General features: G+C 48.8%; 1 protein-coding gene across 9 annotated transcripts in view; it reads left to right on the plus strand.

Annotated features, from left to right (window-relative positions):
- Positions 1-806: 806 nt before the first annotated feature.
- The window catches only part of SLC7A7 (solute carrier family 7 member 7), a 34,261-nt gene continuing 10,906 nt past the window's right edge, over positions 807-24,161 (plus strand). For 2 of the 9 annotated variants that reach the window (XM_042252977.1, XM_042252980.1), the window contains exons 1-3: positions 7,029-7,128; positions 7,912-8,093; positions 8,186-8,725. In XM_042252977.1, coding sequence (XP_042108911.1) covers positions 8,042-8,093; positions 8,186-8,725 — 592 coding nt within the window. In that variant the 5' untranslated portion in view covers positions 7,029-7,128; positions 7,912-8,041. Of the gene's footprint in view, positions 971-1,410; positions 1,764-7,028; positions 7,129-7,911; positions 8,094-8,185; positions 8,726-24,161 lie in introns of those variants that run through there. The other 7 variants (XM_060418965.1, XM_042252983.2, XM_042252979.1 and 4 more) reach the window with 7 other exon arrangements.

The following is a 24,161-nucleotide window of genomic DNA, read 5'->3' on the forward strand; positions in this document are numbered from 1 at the left end:
GACTGAAGAAGAGCGAACTATTTAGGAAGTTTCTTGTTTCACATTCCTTCTTAGGACAGCTCAAGAAAGATCTAAATCACTGTCACTCTATACAAGAACTGTGGGAACTGACAGTCATAAACCACCCACTCACACAATACGTAGCTTTGCATATTATTTCCTTATTGCTTATTTAATTTATTGTAACATATTCCTTTTCTTTTACCATGGCTGTTAATTCCTTGCTCATTCAGTATAGGCTAAATTGTGTGTTGAAGCCCCAGCTTCAACATGGGTAAATTATAACCTCAGGGCTACACTTTTTTTTTCTTACCTTGTCCCTGGGAAGTCTCTTAAGCTATGTGCTTTTCCATCAGACAGGTCTTGAAGGTGGGTGGTTCGCTATGAATCTCGGCAGCGAATCTTTGGCTTTAAAATATGCCAAAGCTGGACTGTCCATAAGGTATACAAAAGGAAATTGTATTATTTACAAGTCATCTTTTAGTTTTAATACGTGGTGAAACATTTCTAGGTTCCTTTCCTTGAATTAGCCCAGCAACTCCCTCTTTTATTGGGTCCAAGGAAGGTGCGGTGGGGACTCCAGCCTCTGCTCGGACATCTTTGGTTACGTGCTGCCTCCTGGCGGCGGCTCTACGGCCTGACACCTTCCAGCCGGGTGGAGACCACTTGCTTTAATTTGGGATCTCGAAGCTGACGCAACAGCTTCCCCGAGGGGGCGGAGAGTTGAGTCGCCCTTCCGGGAGACCCCCTCCCCTGGCTCCTAGGGGGAACGTCTCCCTCCCCTCCCCCACGGGGCTTTGCGGTCCAGAGTCCCTCCGGACTTTCAGCCGAGAACGCCTCGGGGCTGGAGGCAGGGTTGCCAGGGTTTGGGGCCCTCGCCCAGACCCTCCTCGGGCCCAAGAGCTCGAGCTGGATTGGGAGGGAGGGAAGAGGAAGCTGAACGCTCGTGGGGCGGAGGACGCCTCTAAGGGTATCCGCGGTCATTTTCATTTCCCAAGGGCAGCGCAGCTCTGGCTGAGGACAGGGCAGGGGAGCGGGTTGCGAGGCCTCTCGGTTCCCAACCTTTGCGATCTTCGACTACACCCACCACAATCCCTCCCACCCCACCCCCCACTCCCCATCCCCCCCATCCTCTTCTAGCGCCTCCTGCAGCCCGGGGAGGGGCGGGGGCTGCTTGGCCAGGTGGAGGGAACCAAGGGGTCCAGGTGAGGTGAGGCCCTGGTGCCCCAGCGCAGAGCCCGCCTCGGCCTCCGCAGCCAGATCTGGGCATCGGGTGCTAACCGAGCTCTCCAGAGGGCTGTGGGGACGGGCGGTGGCTGGGTCGGGGTTGGGAAGGCGAGACCTTGGGGCTGCAGACACGGAACCGTGGGCCGAAAGAGGGAAGTAACGGGCAACGACGGGGACGACGTCAAGGGGCGGGGCCGGCGAGCGAGGCTGGGGGCAGAGTGGGAGACCCGGGCAAAGGTGAGCGCGGCGCGCCGGCCCGGCGGGGGCGGGGCGGGGGAGGGGGAGGGGCGCGGGGCGCGGCGGGGGCGGGTCTGGGAAAAGAGTTCCCGCTGAAGGGTTTGCGGTTCCACTCTGCTGGAACCCACCTGCATCTGCGTGAACCTGAGCACTCGCCTCACTCCGCCTTCGTCCCCTCTGCCCTTTCACCGCTTCGCTGACGTCGCGCCTTGTTCTCGCCGCGCCCAGACCGGCCACCTGAGCTGGGTGTGGGACAGCAGCACAGAGCTTCCGATCGATCGGGAAGGCGCGTTAATGAGGTGCTTTTTGTTTTTGTTTTCCCATTGATGAAACAGAAAGTCCCTTTCAAATCATTCTAGGCCTTCCAGTAAAACTGAGAAAACTATACTTTTTCCTTCCCTTCAACCCATTACTATCAAAAAGAGTAGATACCTTTCAAAGTTGCTTGGGAGCCAGGCCAGCAGCAGCATAGAAGGGCCTGAAGAGCAAGTGCAAGACATTCCCGGAGCTCAACTTGGAAACCAGTCTAGGAAGAAAGGCATTATTCATCCAGTTATTCTTCCAGCAAACCCTTCTTTGACTGTCCACACGGACCCTGCGCTGGGGGTACCGGTGGATGAAGAAGCTCTGGTGGGGCTGCGTTCTAGTGGGGGAAGTGATAACAGACAAACCCCAGGTGGTAGCCAGTGCCTTTGAAGAAAAGTCAGGCATGGTGAAGGGGATGGAGATTGGCTGAAGGAAGAAGTTACCCCTTCTGAGACTCCTCAGGGAAGGTCTCTTGAGAGTGGTGTTTAAGCACAGACCTGAATGGAATGAGTGAGAGAAGGAGCAATATCATGGGGAAGAATGTTCCAGGCCAAGGGAACAGCAAATGCAGACGCCTTGAGATGTCAGGGCTTGTGTAGCAACAGCAAGGGGGGTCAGCGTGGCTGGAGTGAGGGGTAGTGGAGGTAGGGGCCAGTGCCAACAGGGGCAGCCTTAGGACTGTCTTCCTAGGATTTCCCTCATTTACAACTTGGACCTGAGTCCAGGGTGGGATTAAGGGGCAGGCCAGCTGGGCAAGCAGGCTGGGTCTAAAAGGGCACTAAATTATCCTGGAGTAATTCAGACTTTTGGAGCCAATGAGCTCTGATTTCTGTCTTTTGGTGCACTGTAAGTTGGCTCCCTTCCACTGACAGAATCCTTGATGACTGCTTACCTAGACCACCTGTCTCTAGACTAATTGTGCAACATGCAGGCACAGGTATTAATACAAGTTGCCTAAAGGCAGTGATCACAGCTGGAATTCGGAAAATGCTGCACCTCGCTGTGAAGTGCCACTCCCTGAGACTTGTGCTATTGTCTACATTCAGAATCATTTGATATGCCCACCAAGAAACTGTCTGCTTCAGAAAACTGCATGTAATGAATTCATGCCTTAAACTCTACTCTTGAAAGAATGAGACTTCCAATTTTTATTCTGTCGGTATTCCCCCACTTCTGCTAAGCAAACATTCAACAGATATTTAAATAATCTTGGTTTGAGGGGGTGCCAACTCATTAGATTGCCCAGGGTGCCAGGGCTTGCTCTGGTCCACTTGCCTGGCTCTTACCTGGGTTGCCACGCATCACCTGAACCGGTTGGGGACCTGAGGTGTGAGTAGGTTTGCTTAGTGTTTGGGTACGCATGTGGCCGTGCCCCCTACAACTGGCCTTCCTTGGCACCTGTTGCCTTATATAGGGATTGAAGTGGCTGAGGCTTTTGAGATGGGAGCACAGAGTTCTAATGCCCTAACCGTGGATCTTGTGCCCTGCACAGGAGCACGGATAGTATGTGAGTGGGAGTTGAGCAGGGAATGGAATGAGGGGCTACGGGAAAAGGGAATCAAGGGGCTTCCCTTGTGGCTCAGTGGTAAAGAATCCACCTGCAGTGCAGGAGACACAGGAGACATAGGTTTGATTCCTGGACTGGGAAAATCCTCTGGAGGAGGGCATGGCAACCCTCTCCAGTATTCTTGCTTGGAGAATCCAATAGACAGAGGAGCCTGGTGGACTACAGTCCACGGGGTCACAAAGAGTCTGAAGCCACTGAGCATGCACACATGCAAAGGGCATCAAGAGAGTACCCTAGGTCACTGGGAGAACTTAAGAACTGAGTAAATGTAGGACAACCAGGTACTTCAGGGACCGAGGCAGGTGGGGGGAGGGACTGAGGCTCTGAGTGGAAAAGGTGCCTGGAGGCAGGCAGCCGTTGCGGTCCTCAGGGTCTGAACAGGCAGTCCCAGCTTCAACTCTTTCCCTGGCTCCTCCCCACTGCCGGCCAGAGTCACACATGTGTTTTCCTGTTTTCCGTTTCGGTCCCCGGAGTCACCCTCTGCCTTTTCTGCTCCTCAGAGTCAACAGTTACTGGAGCTTGAGCCTTACCCCTTGTTCCCTTTCCCAGCACTGGCCCCTCTTCCAGAGTGCTGGTAGCTCCTCCTTGCACTTGCCCAAAGGTCTCAGACAGGTAAGTGATGGGCTGGGAGGGACAATGGGCAAGAGGGAAGGTGCATACCAGAGGAGAATGGAGTGAGTCCTGAAAATTGCTTGTTTCCTAGCCTCAGCCCTCCCCAGTCTCAGCCCTCTGCCCTGAGACTTCAGCCCTCTGCCCTGAGACTTCAGCCCTATGTTAGTGGAAGCCATGGTCATTGAAGTAAATACTTTCTTGCTTGTTGCACTTTTTTTTGTTTTTTAAGGGACTATTGTAGTGAAATACAGAAAAACAAATGGAGAACTGGGGAGGGAGGAGCTGAGCTTCCAGCTTGGGGAGATGGGGGGAATTCAGCTGTAGCAGAGTGTGTCTGTTTTCTGTTTCTATTGTTTGGGGAGCCAGCCCAGTCCGGCTGGAGCTAGGATGGCAGGAGAGAAAGTACCTGGGGGCGAAAGTACCTTCTCACCTTAGAGAGAAAGTATCTGGGGGAGAAAGTACCTTCTCACCTTAACAACCTGAGCTTGACTGAAGAACTGTATGCTGGTTCCTGGAGGAAGTGTGTTTCGGTTTTGCCATTCACGGGAGGCGTCAGGGCAAGGGGCTTCACTGGCTGCTGTGCCTGGCACTGCCTGCTTTGAACCCTGCTTCTTGTGTTCCCTGAACCCCTGAATCTGAAACTTCTTCTGTTGGATGAATGTGTTGTCCTGGAATCTCCACTAGGTCCTCAGAGATGCATGCACCTCAGGAATACTGGTTATCTCCTGAGGTTCTAGACCCTGCAAGATTCTCTTGAAAAGCCTGGGGTAAGAACAGTTCAGGGCAGGTCATGCTGGTCCCAGGGTGCCTGAATGGTTGGAGGCATTACCCTGAGAGCTGGGGTCTTAGGAAGGAATGTGAACCACCAAGGATGTGCCTTCCTGCCCACAGAGCTGGTGCTGGGCAGTAGTTGAGAAAAGATGGGGCATCTTTTCTCTTAAGTCAGCCTCCTCTGTGGAGTTTGAGCAGGTTTATTGAAGAGTAGGCTAAGAAGAGGATTCTCCTCTTATAGATATAGCATTTCCTGGTGAGACCACTAGGGTGTGCTGTTTGCTGGAATGTGAGTTTCACCCCCAGTGGGTGATGAAGATTTCACTTTTCAGGTAGGACCAACCAGGAACTAAACCCTGCACACGTCTCTCCCCACTTACTGTCGCAGTTTCGTCTTCCCTCGTCTCCTTCATCCCTTTCCACTATGTCCCATTAGGACACATGCCCATCCTTGGTGCCAGGGAATTTGATCTTAAAAAGCCTGGCATGATGATGTGTTTCCGTGTGTTTTGTTTGCTTTAGAAGTGGGCACCCTAATAGCAGCACTGCCAGGAGGACTTGTAATTGCCACTCATCCCTGCAAAGGGATGAGAAAAGGAAGAAGCAATTAGGAAGGAGATGGACAGGCTTTGTTGGAGTCTTTAGCCTGGACTTCAGGCTGAAGGATGGCAGAGACTTTCTTTTATTCTAATCACATCCTCCTGTAGATAATTCATTAGGGAGCCATCTAAAGTGCTTTCTTGCCTAGGAGGAGGGCTAGAGACTGGGCAGGTCAGAGTGGGTGGGGAGGCTGAAGAAACAGAGCTTGGGTTGTGTTGGCTAGCCTGCCCACCTACCTTGCTACTTTGGCATCCTGGGAAGTGACTTAGTGTCTGCCTTATGGGCTGCTGGAGGAATTAAATGAGATAAGGCATGTAGATGTTTAGCAGTGTTTCTGGCTTAGGTAAGTGCTCAATAAATGACAGTTACGGCAATCTACTCCAGTACTATTGCCTGGAAAATCCCATGGACAGAGGAGTCTGGTAGGCTACAGTCCATGGGGTCGCAAAGAGTCGGACACTGAGCGACTTCACTTTCACTTTCACTGTTATAGAAGCATTTAGCGGGGAGCTGGGAGAAAAGGACAGTCTTCTGGATGGATTTCAAGATGTCTTTGTGAGGGTGGCTTGGGAGACACGTGATCTCTGGGGAGGCTAACAGCAGAATCAGCTTCCTGGGGAAAAAAAAGTTTAAAGGACTAGATTGGGGGGAGGTAGGGTGGAGATAAGGCCCCCTGGGGCTTTTTAGATCTTAGTTCTCTGATAATTAAATAAGGAAAGAGGCTGTGAAAGGTCATGAGAAGGGATAGAAAGACAGTTGCATTTCAAAATGAACACATTTCTATTCGTAAAAGAAACCAGGAATACCAAATTTATTTTAAGTAGCCTGTAAAAAGGGCGTGGCTCAGAGGTTAAAGCGTCTGCCTAAGAAACAGAATTTTTGCTTTCCCTCAAATGCTCAACTTCCTCTGTTTTGGACCTCTCCAGTATAGCTCTGGAGAGGTTCTTTCCAGAATAAAATTCTGGAAATAAAAATTCTTTCCCCATATTTTAAGGAAATTGGAGTAAACTTGTATTTGGGGAAGGTGTTTGTAGGAATTTATGCAGAGATCCTGGTATATTTTCTCAAGGATGAAAGGACATGCGAGTGGGCCACAGATACAGTCAGAGGTTCGAGTCTCATATTTTGATCTTGGGAGCAGCCTGGGCTCAGCCCTCCGGTCGTGGCACAAATTTCGGGCAGCCACTGTCACTGTTTGTGGGGAAGTGTGCAGAGTTCTCTTAGGACATTCGATCACGAGTTGGACTGTACTTACACTTCTCTAATCTGCATGTGAACAAACCTCTGTTCACAATGTGCCGCCTTCCTGCCTTTCTTGTCGGGGGGTGAGAGAAGTCGGGCTAAGGTGGGGCCTGGGGGACCAGGAGAGAGGGCTGTGCCTTCTTTCTTAGCGCAGCCCTGTCCTCAGCTGATTTGCTCGGAGTTGGGGGGGAACTTCCCTGGGGTTGCAGAAACTGCACTCAGCTGACCATCAGTCCTTTCTTCTGGGCCCCCAGTCCTGGAGCAGAGCTGACAAAGGAGATTCCTGAGAGAGTGCCTTCTTATCACAGAAACTGCTGAGCCAAGAGCTCCTAGCCTTCCTCTTCTAGATGTGAAAGGCCAGCGAACCTTGGACCCAGACAGTTGCTTAACACACCTCTCTCTTCGTCCCTCCTCCCTTCTTGACTTCTTGATTTGACTTAAATCCACAAGCATTTGCCCAGCCTTTCCTTTTACTGGAACGCAGGAGGGATCAGACCACAGCTCCCAGAGGCTGGTCTCTGTGTGGCTGGCTGCTGCCGGGGCCCTGCTTCCTTCAGGGCTGGGGAGTGAGTGTGCTTCCCCGCTTCTGCTCAGCCCTCCTCATCTTGCCCAGTCTCCCTTCACTGCTCTGCCATGTCCAGTCGCCTCCTTTCCTGAGAGCCTCTAGCCCTAGGATCTATCCACTTGCTTGGCCAGCCTGGCCTGTCTTCCTCCTAGCTTTTGCTGCTCTGAGATGCCTGGCATTTGCTACCCCTTCAGCTGTTTCCTTGCCTCGGCTTTGGTGTTGTCTCTGCAGCGGCAACACCTGGGTGGGGAGTGGTCATCAGCAGCCTCTAGTTGTCTCTAGTTGGGCTGTACACTTGGAGCATCGATTTCTCATCCGTACTTTTTTTGGGTGATGCAACTATGCAGAGTTTTGATGGCTAGAGGCCTGCAGTACTAGGGGTTGTGTTATCTGGGAAAGGAAAAGCATGGAAAAGAGAAGGGCCTGTCTTCTTTCTGGACGGGGCTGGGCTGCTTGGGCTTTGCTGGGACTGAAGAGTTCAGCTGACGGTTGTTAAGGGATGCTCCCTGAGCAGGGGCATGGCTGTGAGTTTCCAGAGAAAGAGATCTCTGAAGCCTTTAGGTTTGCCAGAGCCAGGGTCCTTGGGTGAAAAGGGCAGTGTTGTGTTGAGAACCCACAGGTTTGCTGCTTGCAAGTTTGGTTTCCAAGGTTGCATCTCATCACGTGAGAGATGAGGCTGAAATTGGAGGGAAGACAGATTTTTAGGGGGTAAGGCTGAAACACAGGCTGACGTCATGATAGTGACATCTTGGAATTGCCAAATTGCTTGTCTTCCTGTCTCCAGTGAGCTCATAGAACCAGAATTTGGTTTTCCATTTTGCAAATCAGGCGGAAAGCGCCGGCCTAGTGGAAAACGTGTTTTCTCTCTGGGGAATGAGTGCCTTTCTTTCGAGATTCAAATTGGAGTCATTTTGATGAGCCAGATGGAGGAGAGATTCCATTCAGAGGCAAAAGGTCCCCGAAATGGTGGGCATGGGTGGATTGCCTGTGCTGGCTTCTGGGGCGCAGAGTTCTCTGTAATTGCCAACCTGATATATATCTTCATCTTTCTTCCTTAGAGGGCAATGCCAGGAAGCTGGTGAAGGCTTTCTTCTCCACTATGGTTGACGGCGTTAAATATGAAATGGCCTCCCACCGTGAGAAGGATGCCACGCTCTTGGGCGGGGAGGCCAGCCCCAAGCCCGAGCAGGTGAAGCTGAAGAAGGAGATCTCGCTGCTGAATGGCGTGTGCCTGATTGTGGGGAACATGATTGGTTCAGGCATCTTTGTCTCCCCCAAAGGCGTGCTCATCTACAGTGCCTCCTTTGGCCTCTCCCTGGTTATCTGGGCAATGGGGGGCCTCTTCTCTGTCTTCGGGGCACTTTGTTATGCAGAACTGGGCACCACCATTAAGAAATCTGGGGCCAGCTACGCCTACATCCTTGAGGCCTTTGGGGGACTCCTTGCCTTCGTCCGTCTCTGGACCTCGCTCCTCATCATCGAGCCCACCAGCCAGGCCGTCATCGCCATCACCTTTGCCAACTACCTGGTGCAGCCCATCTTCCCGAACTGCTTGGCCCCCTATGCCGCTGTCCGCCTGCTGGCTGCTGCCTGCATCTGTAAGTGGGGCTGGGGCAGAGGCTGGGGTGTGAGTCAGCTTAGCTGATAAGGAGCTGGAAAGGAATGCCTCGGACAAACACTTTTGCTGTTGTTCGTGTGTGTGCTAAGTGTGAAAATTCAAAGGGCTTCAGTGTCCAAAGAAATAAATCCTTTCTTCCAACTTCTCACTGTAAACATCATTAACAGTCTCTGCCCTTGCTGACCTTTACCTCTAAGAGATATAGTTTTGTTCTGTGTTACAAAAATGGGGTTATAGTACACATATTTCTACAGTTATTTTTTTCCCAGAATTTATCAGTAGTGTTCTTTTTGACATACAGATCTACTGGAAAAAAAAAAAAGCTTCCAAGTTATTCCATGTTAATTTTAAGGCTATATTGTTTATTTAACCAATCAGGCCTCTGTTAATGGCAATTTCAGTTGGTTCCAGTTTTTCAATCTTACCGATAACACTCCCATGAATATCCTATTGTGTTTGCATGAGTTTTTTGTGAGCTAGATTCTTTTCTTTTTTTAAATTTATTTTATTGAAGTATGATTTATAGGGTTGTGTTAATTTCTGCTGTACAGCAAAGTGATTCAGTTATAATACATATACATTCTTTTTTATATTTATTCCCGTTATGGAATATCACAGGATATTGAATATAGTTCCCTGTCCTATACAGTGGAGAAGGAAATGGCTACCCACTCCAGTATTCTTGGCCTGGAGAATCCCAGGGACGGGGAGCCTGATGGGCTGCCGTCTATGGGGTCGCACAGAGTCGGACACGACTGAAGCGACTTAGTAGCAGCAGTACTATACAGTAAGACCTTGTTGTTTATCTGTTCTATATATAATAGTTGTGTGGGTGCTAAATTGCTTCAGTCGTGTCCAACTCTTTGCAGCTCTATGGACTATAGCCCACTAGGCTTCTCTGTCCATGGGATTCTCCAAGCAAGAATACTGGAGTGGGTTGCCATGCCCTCCTCCAGGGATTCTTCCCAACCCGGGGGATTGAACCCACATGTCTTTCATCTCCTGCATTGGCAGGTGGGTTCTTTACCACTGATGCCACCTGGGAGCCCATGTATAATTGATGTCTGCCAATCCCGAGCTCCCAGTCCTTCCCTCCTCTCCCCGCTCCCTCTTGGCAAGCACAGGTCTTCTTCTTGAGTCTGTTCATTTGTGCCATGTTTTGGATTTCATATATAAGTGATTCATATGCTATTTGTCTTTGTTTGACTTCACTTTGTATGATAACCTCTAGGTCCATCCACGTTGCTGCAAATGGCATTCTTTCATTCTTTTTTTATGGCTGCCTAATATTCCATTGTGTATATACGCTGCATCCATTCATCAGTCAATGGACATTTAGTTTGTTTTCATGTCTTGGCAATTGTGAATGGTGCTGCTATGAACACAGGGCTTCACGTATCATTTTGAATTACAGTTCTGTCCAGGTATCTGCCAGGAGTGGGATTGCTGGATCATACGGCAACTCTGTTTCAGTTTTTTTTTGAAGAACCTCTATACTGTTCTCCATAGTGGCTGTACCAGTTTACATTCTTTGCGGGCTAGAGTCTTCTTCTTCTTCTTCTTTTTTAAAATATTTATTTATTTGGCTGAGCCAGGTCTTAGTTGCAGCATGTGGGATCTAGTTCCCTGACCAGGAATCGAACCCTGGCCCCCAGTGTTAGAAACATGGAGTCTCAGCCACTGGACCACCAGGGAAGTCCTTAGATTCTTAGAACTATCATTTCAACTTACCCTGGCCTTTTCTCTATCTCATAAATATTATTTAAATTTTTACATTTAGCAAAGCCATGTGGAAGTGCCCAGGAGCTGATCCTCTGCAGCCCCACCGCTCAGCTGCCTCTGCTCCGGAAAAGTGCCCTCCCAGCGTGGGAGGCCCTAGGGCCTTGGAGATCCCTCCTTGCGCCTGCTGTGGGGAAGCTGATTTGGGGCAGCCATGGGGCACAGGCATTTGTGTCAGGTACAGCTGAGTGTGTACCTGGTGGGCGTCGGCTTGCTGGATCAAGCCTTTCGTCACCCTCGTGTGCTCTTCCCTTTCAGTTTTTCCGCCGCCCCATTTCACTCTTAGCTCCCTCTCCAGCCCCCCTCCTATGGCGGTTGTGCAGAGAGCCGCTGTGCTCTGTGGGCGCCTCCTGTGCTGCGTGTGCCCGTGCATGGGCTTGGGCTGTGTGTGGGGCTGTGTGTCATGCTGGCACTGCTCAGGGAGGGGCAAAGCCACTGCCCTGTGTTGTAGGAAGGGAATTTTCCCTTGAGGTCTTAAATACGATCTGTAGTTTTCTCTGGCATCATTAACAGATGATTTGGTAGGATGACTTACTAGTGAAACTAATTTTAGGATCTGTTGGTCTTGGAGTCGCCTCAGACGTGGGCATATAGTTACATATGTTGTGTAGAGTAAGGATTATTCCACCTAAGTAAGATTTCCAAGACAGCTGCATTCCTTTAAGCCCTTGAATTCTACTTTAGCTGTCTTGATTGAAATCTCTTTCAAACCAGCGCTATGTATTCTTGCCTGCATAATGTGACTCGTGTGTGTGACTCAGGGTCACCCCGCTGTACATGTCAAAGCTTATATGACTGAGGCCTTTCCAGGCCCCTGGGGTGGGGATAAATATTTGCTTCTTCAGTGGCCTCAGAGGACTGGCTTGACTTCAGGGCCTCAGGTTTTCTCCTTTCATGATTTTGATCTGTGTCTTCTCTGACAGCTGTTTCCCCTTGATTCTGACCTTGGGCCTGCCTTCAGTAGTCTTTTTAATTTGCTGCTTCTAGTTTGGGAATAGGGAGGTACTCAAACTGTTGTGCACTAGGTACCCATAGGCACACATGTGCGTCCTCCTCAGAATATATGTTAAGTAGCCACAGTTATGATTAGTCTGGACAGCTCCCTGGTTAATAAAAGACAGAGCTTTGTGCCTGGTTTTATGGCATATATTTGAGATAAGCCCAATAGAGTGAAAAGCATACCAGACTTGTGTTTGAGGCTGGCTCAATAACTGTGTGTAGTGACTTGTTACTTCCAAGGTTCTAGGAGCATGACATGAGATTCAGTGAAAATCATAAATCATGACTCAAGTATACTGTTTCAATGATTGTGATGTTTAAAACTGCCCTCTCCCGGTTGCTTGTAGGACTTTGTTCTATCTCTAATAATCTTCAGAGGCACATAGAGATCGGCAAGAAGGTTCAGAAGGGCAACTGAGATTGTAAGTAAGAATTTAGGGGCATATGATTCATGAGTTTCTTCCTTCAGCTTTTGTTTAATGAGCACTCAGTACAAGTCAGTGGAGTAGGGAATGGCAACCCACTCCAGTATTACTGCCTGGAGAATCTCATGGATGGAGGACCCTGTCAGGCTACAGTACATGGGGCCACAAAGAATTGGACACGACTGAGCAACTGAACACACACAGTACAAGTCAGATGCTAAGGCATTCTGTCCAGATAGCATCTAGGCAGTAATATCTCATTTATCTAACCATAACCCTTCAGGAGTGGCTCCGTAGGTAAAGAATCTTCCTGAAGTGCAGGAGGCCCGAGGTCAATCCCTGGAGCCGGACGATTCCCTGGAGAAGGAAATGGCAACCCACTCCAGCATTCTTGCCTGGGAAACTCCGTGGACAGAGAAGCCTGGCGGGCTACAGTCCATGGGGTCGCAAGAGAGTCAGATACGACTTAGTGACTAAACAACAACAATCCTTCAAGAGAAAACCTGGAAGTAAGGAGAGGAAATGGTTTACAAGCAGCCAGAAAAGAGAGACTCTAGGAGCAGACAAGATGGCTTTCTTCTGGTGGGAGGAGTGCTTAGGAAGAGAGCGCAGGGACTGTGATGTCTGCACGGAAATTTGAATATATACATAGCTGTGTCCTCAGACATTTCTCACAGAGGGAACTGCGTACGAAGGTGCTGGGCGCAAAAAGGCACAGAGCCAGTCCAGGTTCAAGCATTCCAGGTGGTTGATGTGGCTGGAATGTGGGTAGGAGAAGGGTGAGAAGGGAGAGTCTGGAAATGTAGCCTCAGGGCCAGCTCAGCAGGGGCCTAAACAGGTTAGACTGTATCTTGAGAGCAGGCAAGAATTTTTGACTTTAAGTGGAGACATGGAAAAAAAAAAAAAAAAAGAAGTGGAGACATGAAGTCAAGAGTTGCTTTGAAGAGGAACTCTGACTTTGTGGAGAATGTTTTTGAAAAAAGTGAGGGATAGAAGGTAGGGAGACCAGGTTAGGGAGCTGAAACCTGAAGAGTGGTGAAGGCCTACACTGTAAGGGAGATGAAGGAATAGATAAAGAAATAGGTAGAATTTCTGATTCTGGTTGTGGAGGACATACGAGCTCTCAGAGATGATGCTAAGGATTCAGGCTTGGACAGATGGAAGGTTGATGGGGTTACCTTCTGAAACAGGGAGGTGGGCAGTCAGTCATGACTGATGAGGTTGAAGGGGGGTGTCTGGGGCTTCTGCTGAGCTGTTCATATGCCCTTTCAGGAGCCATGCCTTTGTTGTGACGCAGAGTTGTCGTTTTCCCACCAAGTCACGCTTACCTGGGTTTCCCTGGTGGCTCAGTGAGTGGTAAAGAATCCCCCTGCCAATGCAGGAGATGCAGGTTTGATCTCTGGGTTGGGAAGATCCCCTGGAAAAGGAAATGTCAACCTGCTCTTGTATTCTTGCCTGTAAAATCCCATAGACAAAGGAGCCTGTCGGGCTACAGTCCATGGGGTCGCAGAGAGTCAGACATGACTTAGTGACTACACCATCACCACCACACTTACCTAAAAAGAGGCTGATGTGTCCATGGTGATGTCAGCCTATTAGTGTACATGGTGAACATACCTGTATGGTTTCTAATGACCAGAAGTCATATGTTCATGATCAAGACACCCCTTTCCTAATACTGTAGTCACTGGGGAACCCATCTATTAATTGTAATCCGGGAATTGTTTGCAGGGCATGTAACCAGAACAAAGAAAGTTTTGACTATTTGAGGAAAATTTACTGAATGTGGTGGGTTCTATAAAATATGGAGCTGAAAGGTTAAGAGCCCTTCCTGCAGGGAGCTCATAGTCGGTGGACTAGAAGAGCAAAAGTAGTCAGTTGTATGTGATGAGCGCTGGGAGTGGGTGGGGTGGGCTAATGAGTGCTGGGAGCGGGAGATGAGATCCACTGTCAACACTGAAGGATGGAAAGAAGTCAAGGGGCCCATGAAACACCCACTCACCACAGCCCGCAAGGCCAATGCCATCTGACAATAAGTAACTTGCCTCAGACCTCTTGCCCCCACTCTCTGCTCCAGCTTCTGACCTTATTGCTTTTCTTCCAGTTTGCCTGGAATGTACCTGCTTCAGGGACTTTGTACTTATTTTTCCTTTTTTCCTGGAAGACTCTTAGAATTTATTCCCTCACTCCATCATGTCTTTGCACAAACATTACCTTGCTGAAGGCTTGCCTTGTCTAAAATGCTTACTCTCAGTCTTCTAGCTGGTTTATTTTTCTCTGTAGAGGCTTTTTTTTGGTCATGCAGTGAGCCATGCAAGATCTTAGTTCCCTCAAACAAGGGTGGAACCCGTGCCCCCTGCAGTGGAAGTGCAGAGTCTTAACCACGGGGCCGCCAGGGAAGTCTCTTGTCTATAGACTCCTTACCACCTGACATTGATTATGTATTTGCTTATTGTCTCTCTCCCTCTAGAGTATAAACATCATGAGAGTAAGGACTCGGTTTTGCTCACTACTGAGTCTCTGGCACCTTGATCAGTGCTGTGTACTGATGTCTGCTAGATACTTAGTAAATATCTGTTAAGTGGAGAAGGGGCAAGGAATTCTAGGCCCAGGGAAAGGCAATGTTAAGGGACAAGGTGAGAAGAAGTGTGGGGGTGTGGGGTATGTGTGGGGGACTGTGGGATGTGAGGGCACAAGGGGTGTAAGGGGTTAGTGCACAAGGCCAAACCTTCCTAGTAGGTTTAGATTTTCTTCCGAAGCATACAAGGAGCTGTTCCAGGATTTGAAGGAGGAAGGGATGCAGTCGGGGTGGGACATAAGAGCAAGGCTGGAGGCAGAGACACGGGTTAGGAAGCTCGCTTAGGGATTTAGGCAAAACTAGAAAAGCCTGAACTAGGGCAGCAGTAGGTGAGGTGGACAGGATAGATAGGAGAGTATTAAGAAATTATAACTGGTGCAACCAATAACTCTTACTGGAATGTCTGGCGTAAGAGAGGCAGGTGGTGAGGAAAACATCCACAAGCCTGTGAGTCTGTGCCACAGGGGCTGAGCCTGTCTTATGGTCCACTGTACACCCAACAGAGAAACAGAGAGGAGCCTGATACATACTTCTTTCAATGATGAGATGAGGTTTCTGGTCTGGGCAGCTGGTAGGTAGTGGCATCACTTATGGGGAAGGGGAGGAGAGAATCATGTTGAAGTTGAAATTTACTTGTAGGATGGTAGGTGGGTGTGCCCTTTGGGAGCTCAGGGAAGAGATGGGGCTGAGACTGAACATTCAGCTAGTATTCACGAAACACTTGCCATTTTCCCAGCGCTGGTCATTGACTTTATGAAGGTCTCAGTGTGTGTTGTGCTTGTGTGTTTGCAGGATGGGTAACTCAAGATTACAGTAGATCACGCTAAGCATTGTGATTTTCAAGGCCCAGGGAGCTACAGGAGGAAAACTGAACTAGCCTAGGGGTTTGAAAACTCTCTAAAACGAAGTTTAAACTGGCACCTAGATGAAGAAGAATTAATCGAGAGTAGAGAGGGAAGAGGAGCATCTCAAGCAGCAAGAACGGACGTCTTTGGGACACTGAAAGGAGTTCAGGTTCAAGTTTTCTGGTTTTTGTTTTGGCTGCTTGGCATATGGGAGCTTAGTTTCTTCACCGGGGCTCAAACCTGGTCACCCCCTGCAGTAGAAGCTTGGAGTCTTTTTTTTTAAATTTTATTAAAATAAACTTTATTTGTTTACTTTTAAAAGATTTTTATTTATTTATATTTGGCTGCACTGGGTCTTCGTTGCTGCACCCAGCCTCTCTCTAGCTTCTGTAAGCAGGGACTGTTCTTCATTGCGGTGTGCAGTCTTCGCATTGCGGTGGTTTCTCTGCCTGTGGAGCACAGGCTCTTGGTGTGAGGGCTTCGGTTGCCGTGGTGCATGGGCTTAGTTGCCCCGAGGCATGTGGGATCTTCCCAGACCAGGAACTGAACCCGTGTTCCCTGCATTGGCAGGCAGATTCTTAACCCCTGCACCACCAGGGGAGTCTCAGGGGTTCAGATATTGAGTTTGAGGTAGGAAATGTTGAGAGTTGGCTTGTAGAGGTAGATGAAGGTCTGTCAGATAAGTTGTTCAGGTCTTTATAGACTGTTCTTGTTTTTATCACTGTGTAACAAATCACACAAACCTAAATGACTTCAAACAGTCATTTTATTCTTTCATGGTTCTTCTCAGGAATTTGGAAAGAGCTAAGTGGGGGCAGTTCTGGCTCAGGCTCTTATGTGATTGTAGTTAGATGGTGGCAGGAGCTGTAAAACAGAGGAATGTTGAAGCAGATGGGGACTAGATGGGCATCTTTTTCTCAAGTTGGGTTGCGGCTTTTCCCTGTGGTCTCTCCTTATGGACTATGATGAGCTTCCTCCCGTAATGACAGCCTCAGTGCAGTCAGACTGTTCTACTTGTGACCGAAGGCTTTAAGAATGAGTATCCAACCAAGCAAAGTGGAAGTTGCCTTGCCTTTTATGACCTAGCCTCTGAAGTTGCATGGTATCCCTCCTGCTACAGTACTATGTGGGTAGAAGCATTCACAGAATACCATCCAGTTTCCGAAGAAGAGGCACAGACCCTATCTCTTGATGGGCAGAGTGTTAAAATCACAGTGTATGAAAAGCACACGTGGGATGGGAGATGTTTCCTAGATGTCTTTGGAAAACACGATCCATAGCACATGCTTTATTAAGGAGTTTGGTGAGTTGCCTTTTGTTTTTTTTTTTTGATGTGGGGCATTTTTTAAAGTCTTTACTGAGTTTGTTACAGTGTTGCTTCTGTTTTAAGTTTCGGTTTTCTGGCCATGAGGCTGTGAGGGATCTTAGCTCCCCAACCAGAGACTGAACCCACACCACCTGCATTAGAAAATGAAGTCTTAACCACTGTATCACCAGGGAAGTCCTAAAAGTTAGGGAGAAATTACATTTTTTTCCTGGACCTTAGTTCCCCACCCAGGGATTGAACCCGTGCCCCTTGCATCGAAAGGCAGAGTCTTAACCACTGGACCACCAGCAAAGTCCCTTGGTGGGTTTCTTCTAAAGCAATGAAAAACCTCTTTGGGCTTTCAAAGCAGGGGAGTGATATTTGTGATTTAGATTTTAGAACTTGTGATTTTTAGAAAGATTATTCTGACTTTGCAGGATGGAAAGCAGGGAGACCAGTTAGGAAGCTGTTGCCATGATCTTGAGAGAGAGGAGAGATGATGAAGTGAGAAATGATGGTGGCTTGGACTGGAGTCATGTTTTAGGGATGAAGGGACTGGTTAAGACTTGGATACCGATTAGATACAGGTAGAGGTTGTCGATGATGATAAGATACTTCGATCTGGCATCTGGCTCGGGCAACTGGGTGAAGGGTGTTGCCATTTACTTATGGGGGAGCACTGGAGGAGCAGTAGGTTTGCTGGAAATTGTTGGGATCAATTGTGCCTGGTGAGGCTGTGTAGGTGGTTGGATATTCATATGTATCTGGAATCATGACAGTTGGGCGGGTGATATACTTTTGGGAATCATCAATGTATAGTTGAAATCATAGTAGGAGATGAGATCATCCTAGGAGAGAATAAGAAAGGGAACAGAAAAGGGCTTAGGATATACTCTTAGAATTCTTCAAAGAGGAGAGCAATTTGAGAAGTCAGTGGCCGACAGTGTCCAATCTGCTAGGAGGTCAAGCTAGATAGGGCCAAGTGGAGTTGAATTTATCAACATGAAGATCAACTGGTGATCGAAGTCAACTGGTGACTTTGGAGAGGGAACTTTCAGGGCAATGAGGGTAGAGTTAGATTTCAGACAGGTGGCTTATTCATCCTGCAAGATTTATTGGGTATCTACTCTATGCCTAGTTCTGGGTTAGGGCCTGGGGATACAAGGGTAAGTGTGACCCAGTGTCAACCCGCACAGAGCTCACAGTTGACGGGAGAGACAGATATGTAAAGTGTTCAGAGGAAAGGCAGCACTCCCAAGAGAGGTTGGTTTGCACTCAAAATTAGTCTGTTTTGGAAGAACTGTTAAGTAAGATCAGGAGCAGAACAGCATTAGACTTGAGAAGAAGGAAGTCAAGGAGCACTTTGGCAGGTTTTTCACTGGAGTCATGGAGCTGCATTGTGGAGACAAGGGCAGGTGAGGAAATGTAGGTGTGCTTTCTAAAGGATGGACTCTGCAGGCAAGAAGGGCAGTTGTTAGAGGCAGGGACTCAGGCTGAGGGAGGAGCTTATGGGAAAGACAAGCCTGCCTTATGTTGGTTTGGGGATGTATTTCTCAACTTGGATGAAGTATTCTTAGCCTACAATGAGGTCTTCTTCATTGGAATGCTTGGGTGCCCAGAGTCAGCATCTCTGTCCCTTGAATGGTGCAGAGCATCCCCTCACCCCTTTAAGAGGTAGTGGTGCAGGGTGGTTAAGACCATGGAATCAGGCAGGTTGAATTTATTAGCCTCGGTTTCCTCATCTATAGAAGGGGATTCTACCTCTAGAAGCATGATCTATACTTCTACCGTACTTTCATCCTTTTCATCAGTGACAGTTTCGAGAGAGCAAATAAAGATTCTGCTTCTTTCGGGGTGGCATGTATTTCCTTTACAGGCGTAATCTTCCTTTAAAGCTGCTGATGAACTAACTAGTATTGCAAATGGATCTTGGAATCATTGACCGATTATTGCATAAATAAGTTGTTTGCATGCATGGGTGACTCCGCTCTTTGCTGATTTCATTGTTAGGGTAACTACACGGTGCCCCCCCGCCAGGAATTCCGCCTCCCTTCCCTCAACCCCAGCATGAGCCTCTACACTCGGTCCAGGTAGCAATGGCCCTGGTGTCTGACTGAACCCACTTTGCTGCCCCAGAATGGATGGGTTGCCTCTCAGTGACTTTCACAGCACCTGATTCTTGCAGTTGGCCATGTTCACTTTTCTGGGAAGTCTGGAGACGGTTTTTATTTTTAATATTCAGAAAACTTATTTATGTGGCTGCGCCAGGTCTTAGTTGCACCATGTGAAATCTTCAGTCTTCGCCGTGGCATGTGGGATCTTTAGCTGTGCATGCAAACTCTTAGTTACGTAGGGCATGTGGGATCTAGTTCCCCAACCAGGGATCGAACCAAGGCCCTCTGCATTGGAGCGTGGAGTCCTAGCCATTGGACCGCCAGGGAAGTCCCAGGGCACTGGGTCTGGGGTATGGTGGGTTCAGGCTCAACACATGCTTGTTGGATGGGTGGATCCATGGGGGGATGAATGGATGAGTGCATGAATTCTGAGTTCTGAAGGAACCTTGCTGTCCTGTCCAGGGTGCTATAAATGGTTACTTTTCCCAGCCAGAGGGGTGTGCATTTGGCCCCTCCTGAAACTAATTACTCTGGCTTCTAGGAGCTCTTTGAGGATTGCTTCAGTTCTTTGTAGCCAGAAGCCCTGATACCCCAGAGGGCAATAGTCCCACTCCCTGGCCCACATCCTTGCATGCAAATAGAGCATATGGTATAGTGCAGCGTGTACAAGTCTTGGAGCTGGCCAGTGAGTAGCCTCAGTTCCCTCAATTGTAAGATGAAGATAATAAACCTACTCTGTTTGATTAAATTAGATAATGTATGCAACAGTGTTGGGATTCCTTGGTGGCTCAGACAGTAAAGAATCTGCCCACAATACAGGAGACCTGGGTTTGATCCTTGGGTCAGGAAGATCCCTTGGAGAAGCAGCCCACTCCAGTGTTCTTGCTGGGGAAATCCCATCGACAGGGGAGCCTGGTGAACTACAGTCCATGGGGTCGCAAAGAGTTGGGCACGACTGATCAACTCACATGCATGCACACACGTAAGAATGTGAGTGACATAACTGTCAGCCAAAAATGGCATCTGTGGCTGCAAGTTATACTCACAGTCATATACATCTTGTTAATTTCTAAAACCTTGACTTCTGTATTCTGTATTTAGATGATTAAAAGCAGTCTTAATCTTAAGTAGCTTTGAGATCAGCAGGGATGGCTGAGACTCCTCCTCCTCTTTGCTGGGGAGGTGGAGGTGGCGTCGTTAGGACTAGGTGTCCAAAAACCCAGCTTCACACAGCTGACTGACTGCCCTGACTGACTCCCCTTTCTCTGGAGCCAATGTGCTTTGGTCCATTGTTTATTTATTTATTTTGACGTCTGGCTTTTGGGAGTTCCTCAACCAGGGAATGAACCCGGACCAGGGCAGTGAAAGCCTGACTCCTAACCACTAGACCCCCAGGGAACTCCCTGCTTTGGGCCACTGTTAGCGGCCCTGGATGTTTCTGCTCCTGTCTTGCCTACACTCACCCTCCCTGTGACCCAGGTTTTTTGGTCTAGATCTTCGCCTTTGGGTAATGGGATGGTTTATCTCTTGTGTGTTCCGTACCAGTCGGCTAGCAGCACACATGTGGGGCTGGAGGGGAGCTGTGAACAGACTGCTCTTTAGTATCAGATAGTCTTGGTGTCCCTGATCCTTGACCCTTGTGATTTGTGTGTAGTAAGTGCTTTTCTCAAGAGGAAAGGGTTATATGTGTGCATATAGTTGATTCCCAGGTGGTGCTAGTGGTAAACGCAGGAGACGTAAGAGATGTGGGTTCGATCCCTGGGTTGGGAAAATCCCCTGGAGGAGGGCATGGCAACCCACTCGAGTATTCTTGCCTGGAGAATCCCATGGACAGACGAGCCTGGTGGACTACAGTCCATGGAGTCCCAAAGAGTTGGACACGACTAAAGCGACTTAGCAGCAGCAGGCACTTTTCAGCGAATGTCAGCTGGAGGAATGAACAGAAGGTCCGGCTCCATGTTCATCTTGGCAGAAGGGCATTGTCTGCTCCTGGCTCTCAGGGTGCTGGTGGTGCCGATGGCTGCTGTGGGCTGAGGGGAGGGCGACTGCTTGAGCTGCTCATGGACTCCCGAGGACCTCAGATCTCTGGGAGTTTTGGCCCCCGCCCTTGGGCAGCTTCTTCTGGTACCAGAACCACTGACTTCATGTCCTTGCGGCTAATGAGGTGGAACAGCGACGCTGGGCCCCCAGCTGCCTATTGCCCTTTGAACTTTCTGCTTGGAAGCTGGTTGCCTCTCCCAGAGGGGTTTTCCATTGTGCATTAGGAGCGAGGAAGCTTACATTTCATGTTCCACATTGACAGCAACACAGGGACTAGTCGTTCTGGGAGGGGGTCACCATGGACCTTGGAACAGACCCATCACCAGCAGGGAGGGCGGTGGGGCTCTGTGCTGGCCTGAGCCCCAAGGCTTTTCAGGGGTTCACCGTAATCTCTTTTCCTGTTCTCTTTCTCTCTGTCTCAGAAGAGGTTAAGGAAATGGCCTAGAGGAGGCTGGTAAAGGAGCTTGGGCCCCAATCTCAGCTGAACATTGGAGTCACCAAGGGGGTTTAAAAAACATTCATGGCCCTTTCCTCTCCCTCTCTTCTTCGTCAATCAAATAACTCTGAACCACTGGGTAGAAGAATGGGAGTAGACTTGGAGGACAAGGCTTGAGGAAGCAGAAAGTTGCTGCTGAGGAGAACTACCTGGGGCCTTGGGAAGAGAAGTTCTCAACTGGCAGCTTTAGAATCACCTGGGGAGCTTTAAAAATATACCGATGCCTGGGCTCCACCCCAGAGCCTGGCTTCTTTGGCCTGGGTGGGGCCCGAGCACTGGACTTTGTTAAAGCTTGTCAAGTGATGCCTGTGTGGAGCCAGGAGAGCAAAGTGAGGGTCTGGGCTTGCCTTGATCTGGGTAGTTCTGTATGTGAGGATTTTGTTTTGTGATGAACTAAGGTAGCCGGAGGCAAGCAGATAACCAGACTTCCCCAGGGGAGCCCCATCGCAGCCCTTCTATGAATTGCAGAGGTGGAGGCCCAGAGCTGCAGGTTCACATTCCTTGGGCCATTCTGATGCTGACTTGGGCTTGCTGTCCCGCTTCTTAGAACCTGAACTGGACCTAGCTGAGCAAACCAGTAAGAATCCAGTTAACCAGGACTCGCTAGCTTCAAGATGGGAGCTGATGGAGTGCTTTAATAGGCGAGCCTGCCTGTTTGCTTGCTTCATCTGGGCGGTGCGGAGCCACGGCGACTGAAATGCTGAGTCCACTAGGCAGAGTGGGAGGGATCTGATCGAGTGACCCACAGGGTTATGCTCTGTGTGTCTTCCTGCCAGATGCTGTCACACATGATGCTACAGTAAGCAAAATTTCTGTAGCCTGTAAAGGTAAAAGAGTCTGAGGGTCATCTGTTATCTGGGCAATACAGCGGCTCCTTGGAAGGAAGAAATAACCCATCAAGGAAGCTAAGAAGAAAAAGGGATTTTTGAGATGCAGAGAGAGTCGTAAACCACCATCAGACAACAAAAACCAAAACAAGCAGTGGTGGGACTTCCCTGGTGGTCTGGGGGTTAGGACATGGGGCTTCCACCGCCATGGCCCTGGGTTTAATCCCTGGTTGGGAAACTAAGAATCCCGCAAGCCATGTGGCACAACCAGAAAACAAAACAAAAAGCAAGCCGTAGTAGAGAAAGAGGGGAACACTTGAAGTGTCTGGCTTAAGGCAGCAGATCTGAGGTTATTTTGGAGAGCTTACATCTGGCCCTGCTGAGGACCCGCTGTGGTAGTGTACCCTGGAGGCGTCTGGTGTTGGCAGGTGTGAATGTTCCATCTAAGGGGCCAGGCTGCTCCACAGCCGTTGACTCTGACTACACACAGCTTGGCCTAATGCAGAGACGGGTGGTTTTTCTTGAGGATCATGTGACAAAGAGCTTGCTCACCCCAGTTAAGCTCAGGGACTGCTATCCTATTGTTGACCACTGAGGAACGAATAATGTCACCAGTCAGAAGACATGTGAGACGTGTCACGACTGACTTTGAAGTTTGAGATAGCAAGCTGAGTGGCAGGTGGAATCATCCTCTCTGTCATTTGAAGGCTGTGAATGTGGAAGAAAAAGAACACAGAACCGAGTGCTGAAATGTGAATGCTGAGACAGCCAGAAAGAGACACTCTGGTGAGGAGCAGATTTCAGAGAGATTGGGAGAGGTGCATTTAATAAGACTTCAAACTGAAATTTTAGAGGAAAGGAGAAAAATACACAGATGAAAGTATTCATCTGGGTATTTTGGAGGCTATGAGATATTATAGGGAAAGAAGAAGAAAGGTGAGAAGTTGCTCAGTAATGCATTTGTAGAAGCTAGAAGACTGGGAGTGATGCTTTTGGACTCATCGGCATTCAGTGAGGCTAATAAATGCCTTTGCTTTTTACTTTTACTGTGGGAAGGAGCACTTTCATGTTTGATCAGAGCATGACAGTGAAAGAACGCACGTGTATGCTCAGTTGTGTCCGGCTCTGTGAGACTCAGTGGATTGTAGCCCACCAGACTCCTCTGTCCACAGGATTTTTCAGGCAAGAATACTTGGGTTGCCATTTCCTCCTCCAGGGGATCTTCCCGACCCAGGGATCAAGCCCACATCTGCATTGGCAGGAGGTTCTTTACCACTGAGCCACCTGGGATGCATACCTTGTTCAAAAGTGATGGACCTATAGAAGAGCTGAGATTGCTGTAGTGTGTCAAAGAGAGGTACTTGTATGAGGATATGCGGTAATAAGGGATGCCTGCTCCCTCTGGGATTGATTGCAGCGAGAGGGAAATTTCAGGACCAAGATTCAGAAACCTGTGGAGAGGATTTTCCCTCTCCTTTTTCACTTTCCCCGCAAATGTAATGGACACTACTGTCTGCTACTGCTTCCAGTTCTCTCCCTACAGGGGGGCTGCTTCTCACAAGTAAGCAGGAGAAGTCTCTTCCTTCCTCATTACAGATATGTGGCCCATCTCTTAGAAAGGGTGCCAGGGGCCTACCCTCTGTTAATCCCGTCTGCTTACTATGGGAGGAATTACTACGTGGTGCTGTTAGAGGGCTCTTGGGTTTTACCTAGGGATTTCTGCTGAAGGTTTCCCTTAGTAAAGAGCATGGAAGTAAACCCCTCACCCTAAAGGAAGAAGCGTGGTAAAGAGAACAAGAGGACAAAAGCAAAAAGAAGTGGGAATGATGTAATTATGGGCGTATACTGCCCAGCATCAGATGAGAAGAATAAATATTTTACTTTCCTCTTAAGTACAAATCATAAAATTTGTACAGACGGGAAATATGGTAGCAATGGAAACTTCAATTCCCTGAGCTTCTTTGGCTAAAATCAGTTGCTTTCTATCAGAAGCAGTACTTCTCTACA

This window comes from Ovis aries, chromosome 7 (assembly GCF_016772045.2).
Source record: "Ovis aries strain OAR_USU_Benz2616 breed Rambouillet chromosome 7, ARS-UI_Ramb_v3.0, whole genome shotgun sequence".
Taxonomy (NCBI): Eukaryota; Metazoa; Chordata; class Mammalia; order Artiodactyla; family Bovidae; genus Ovis; species Ovis aries.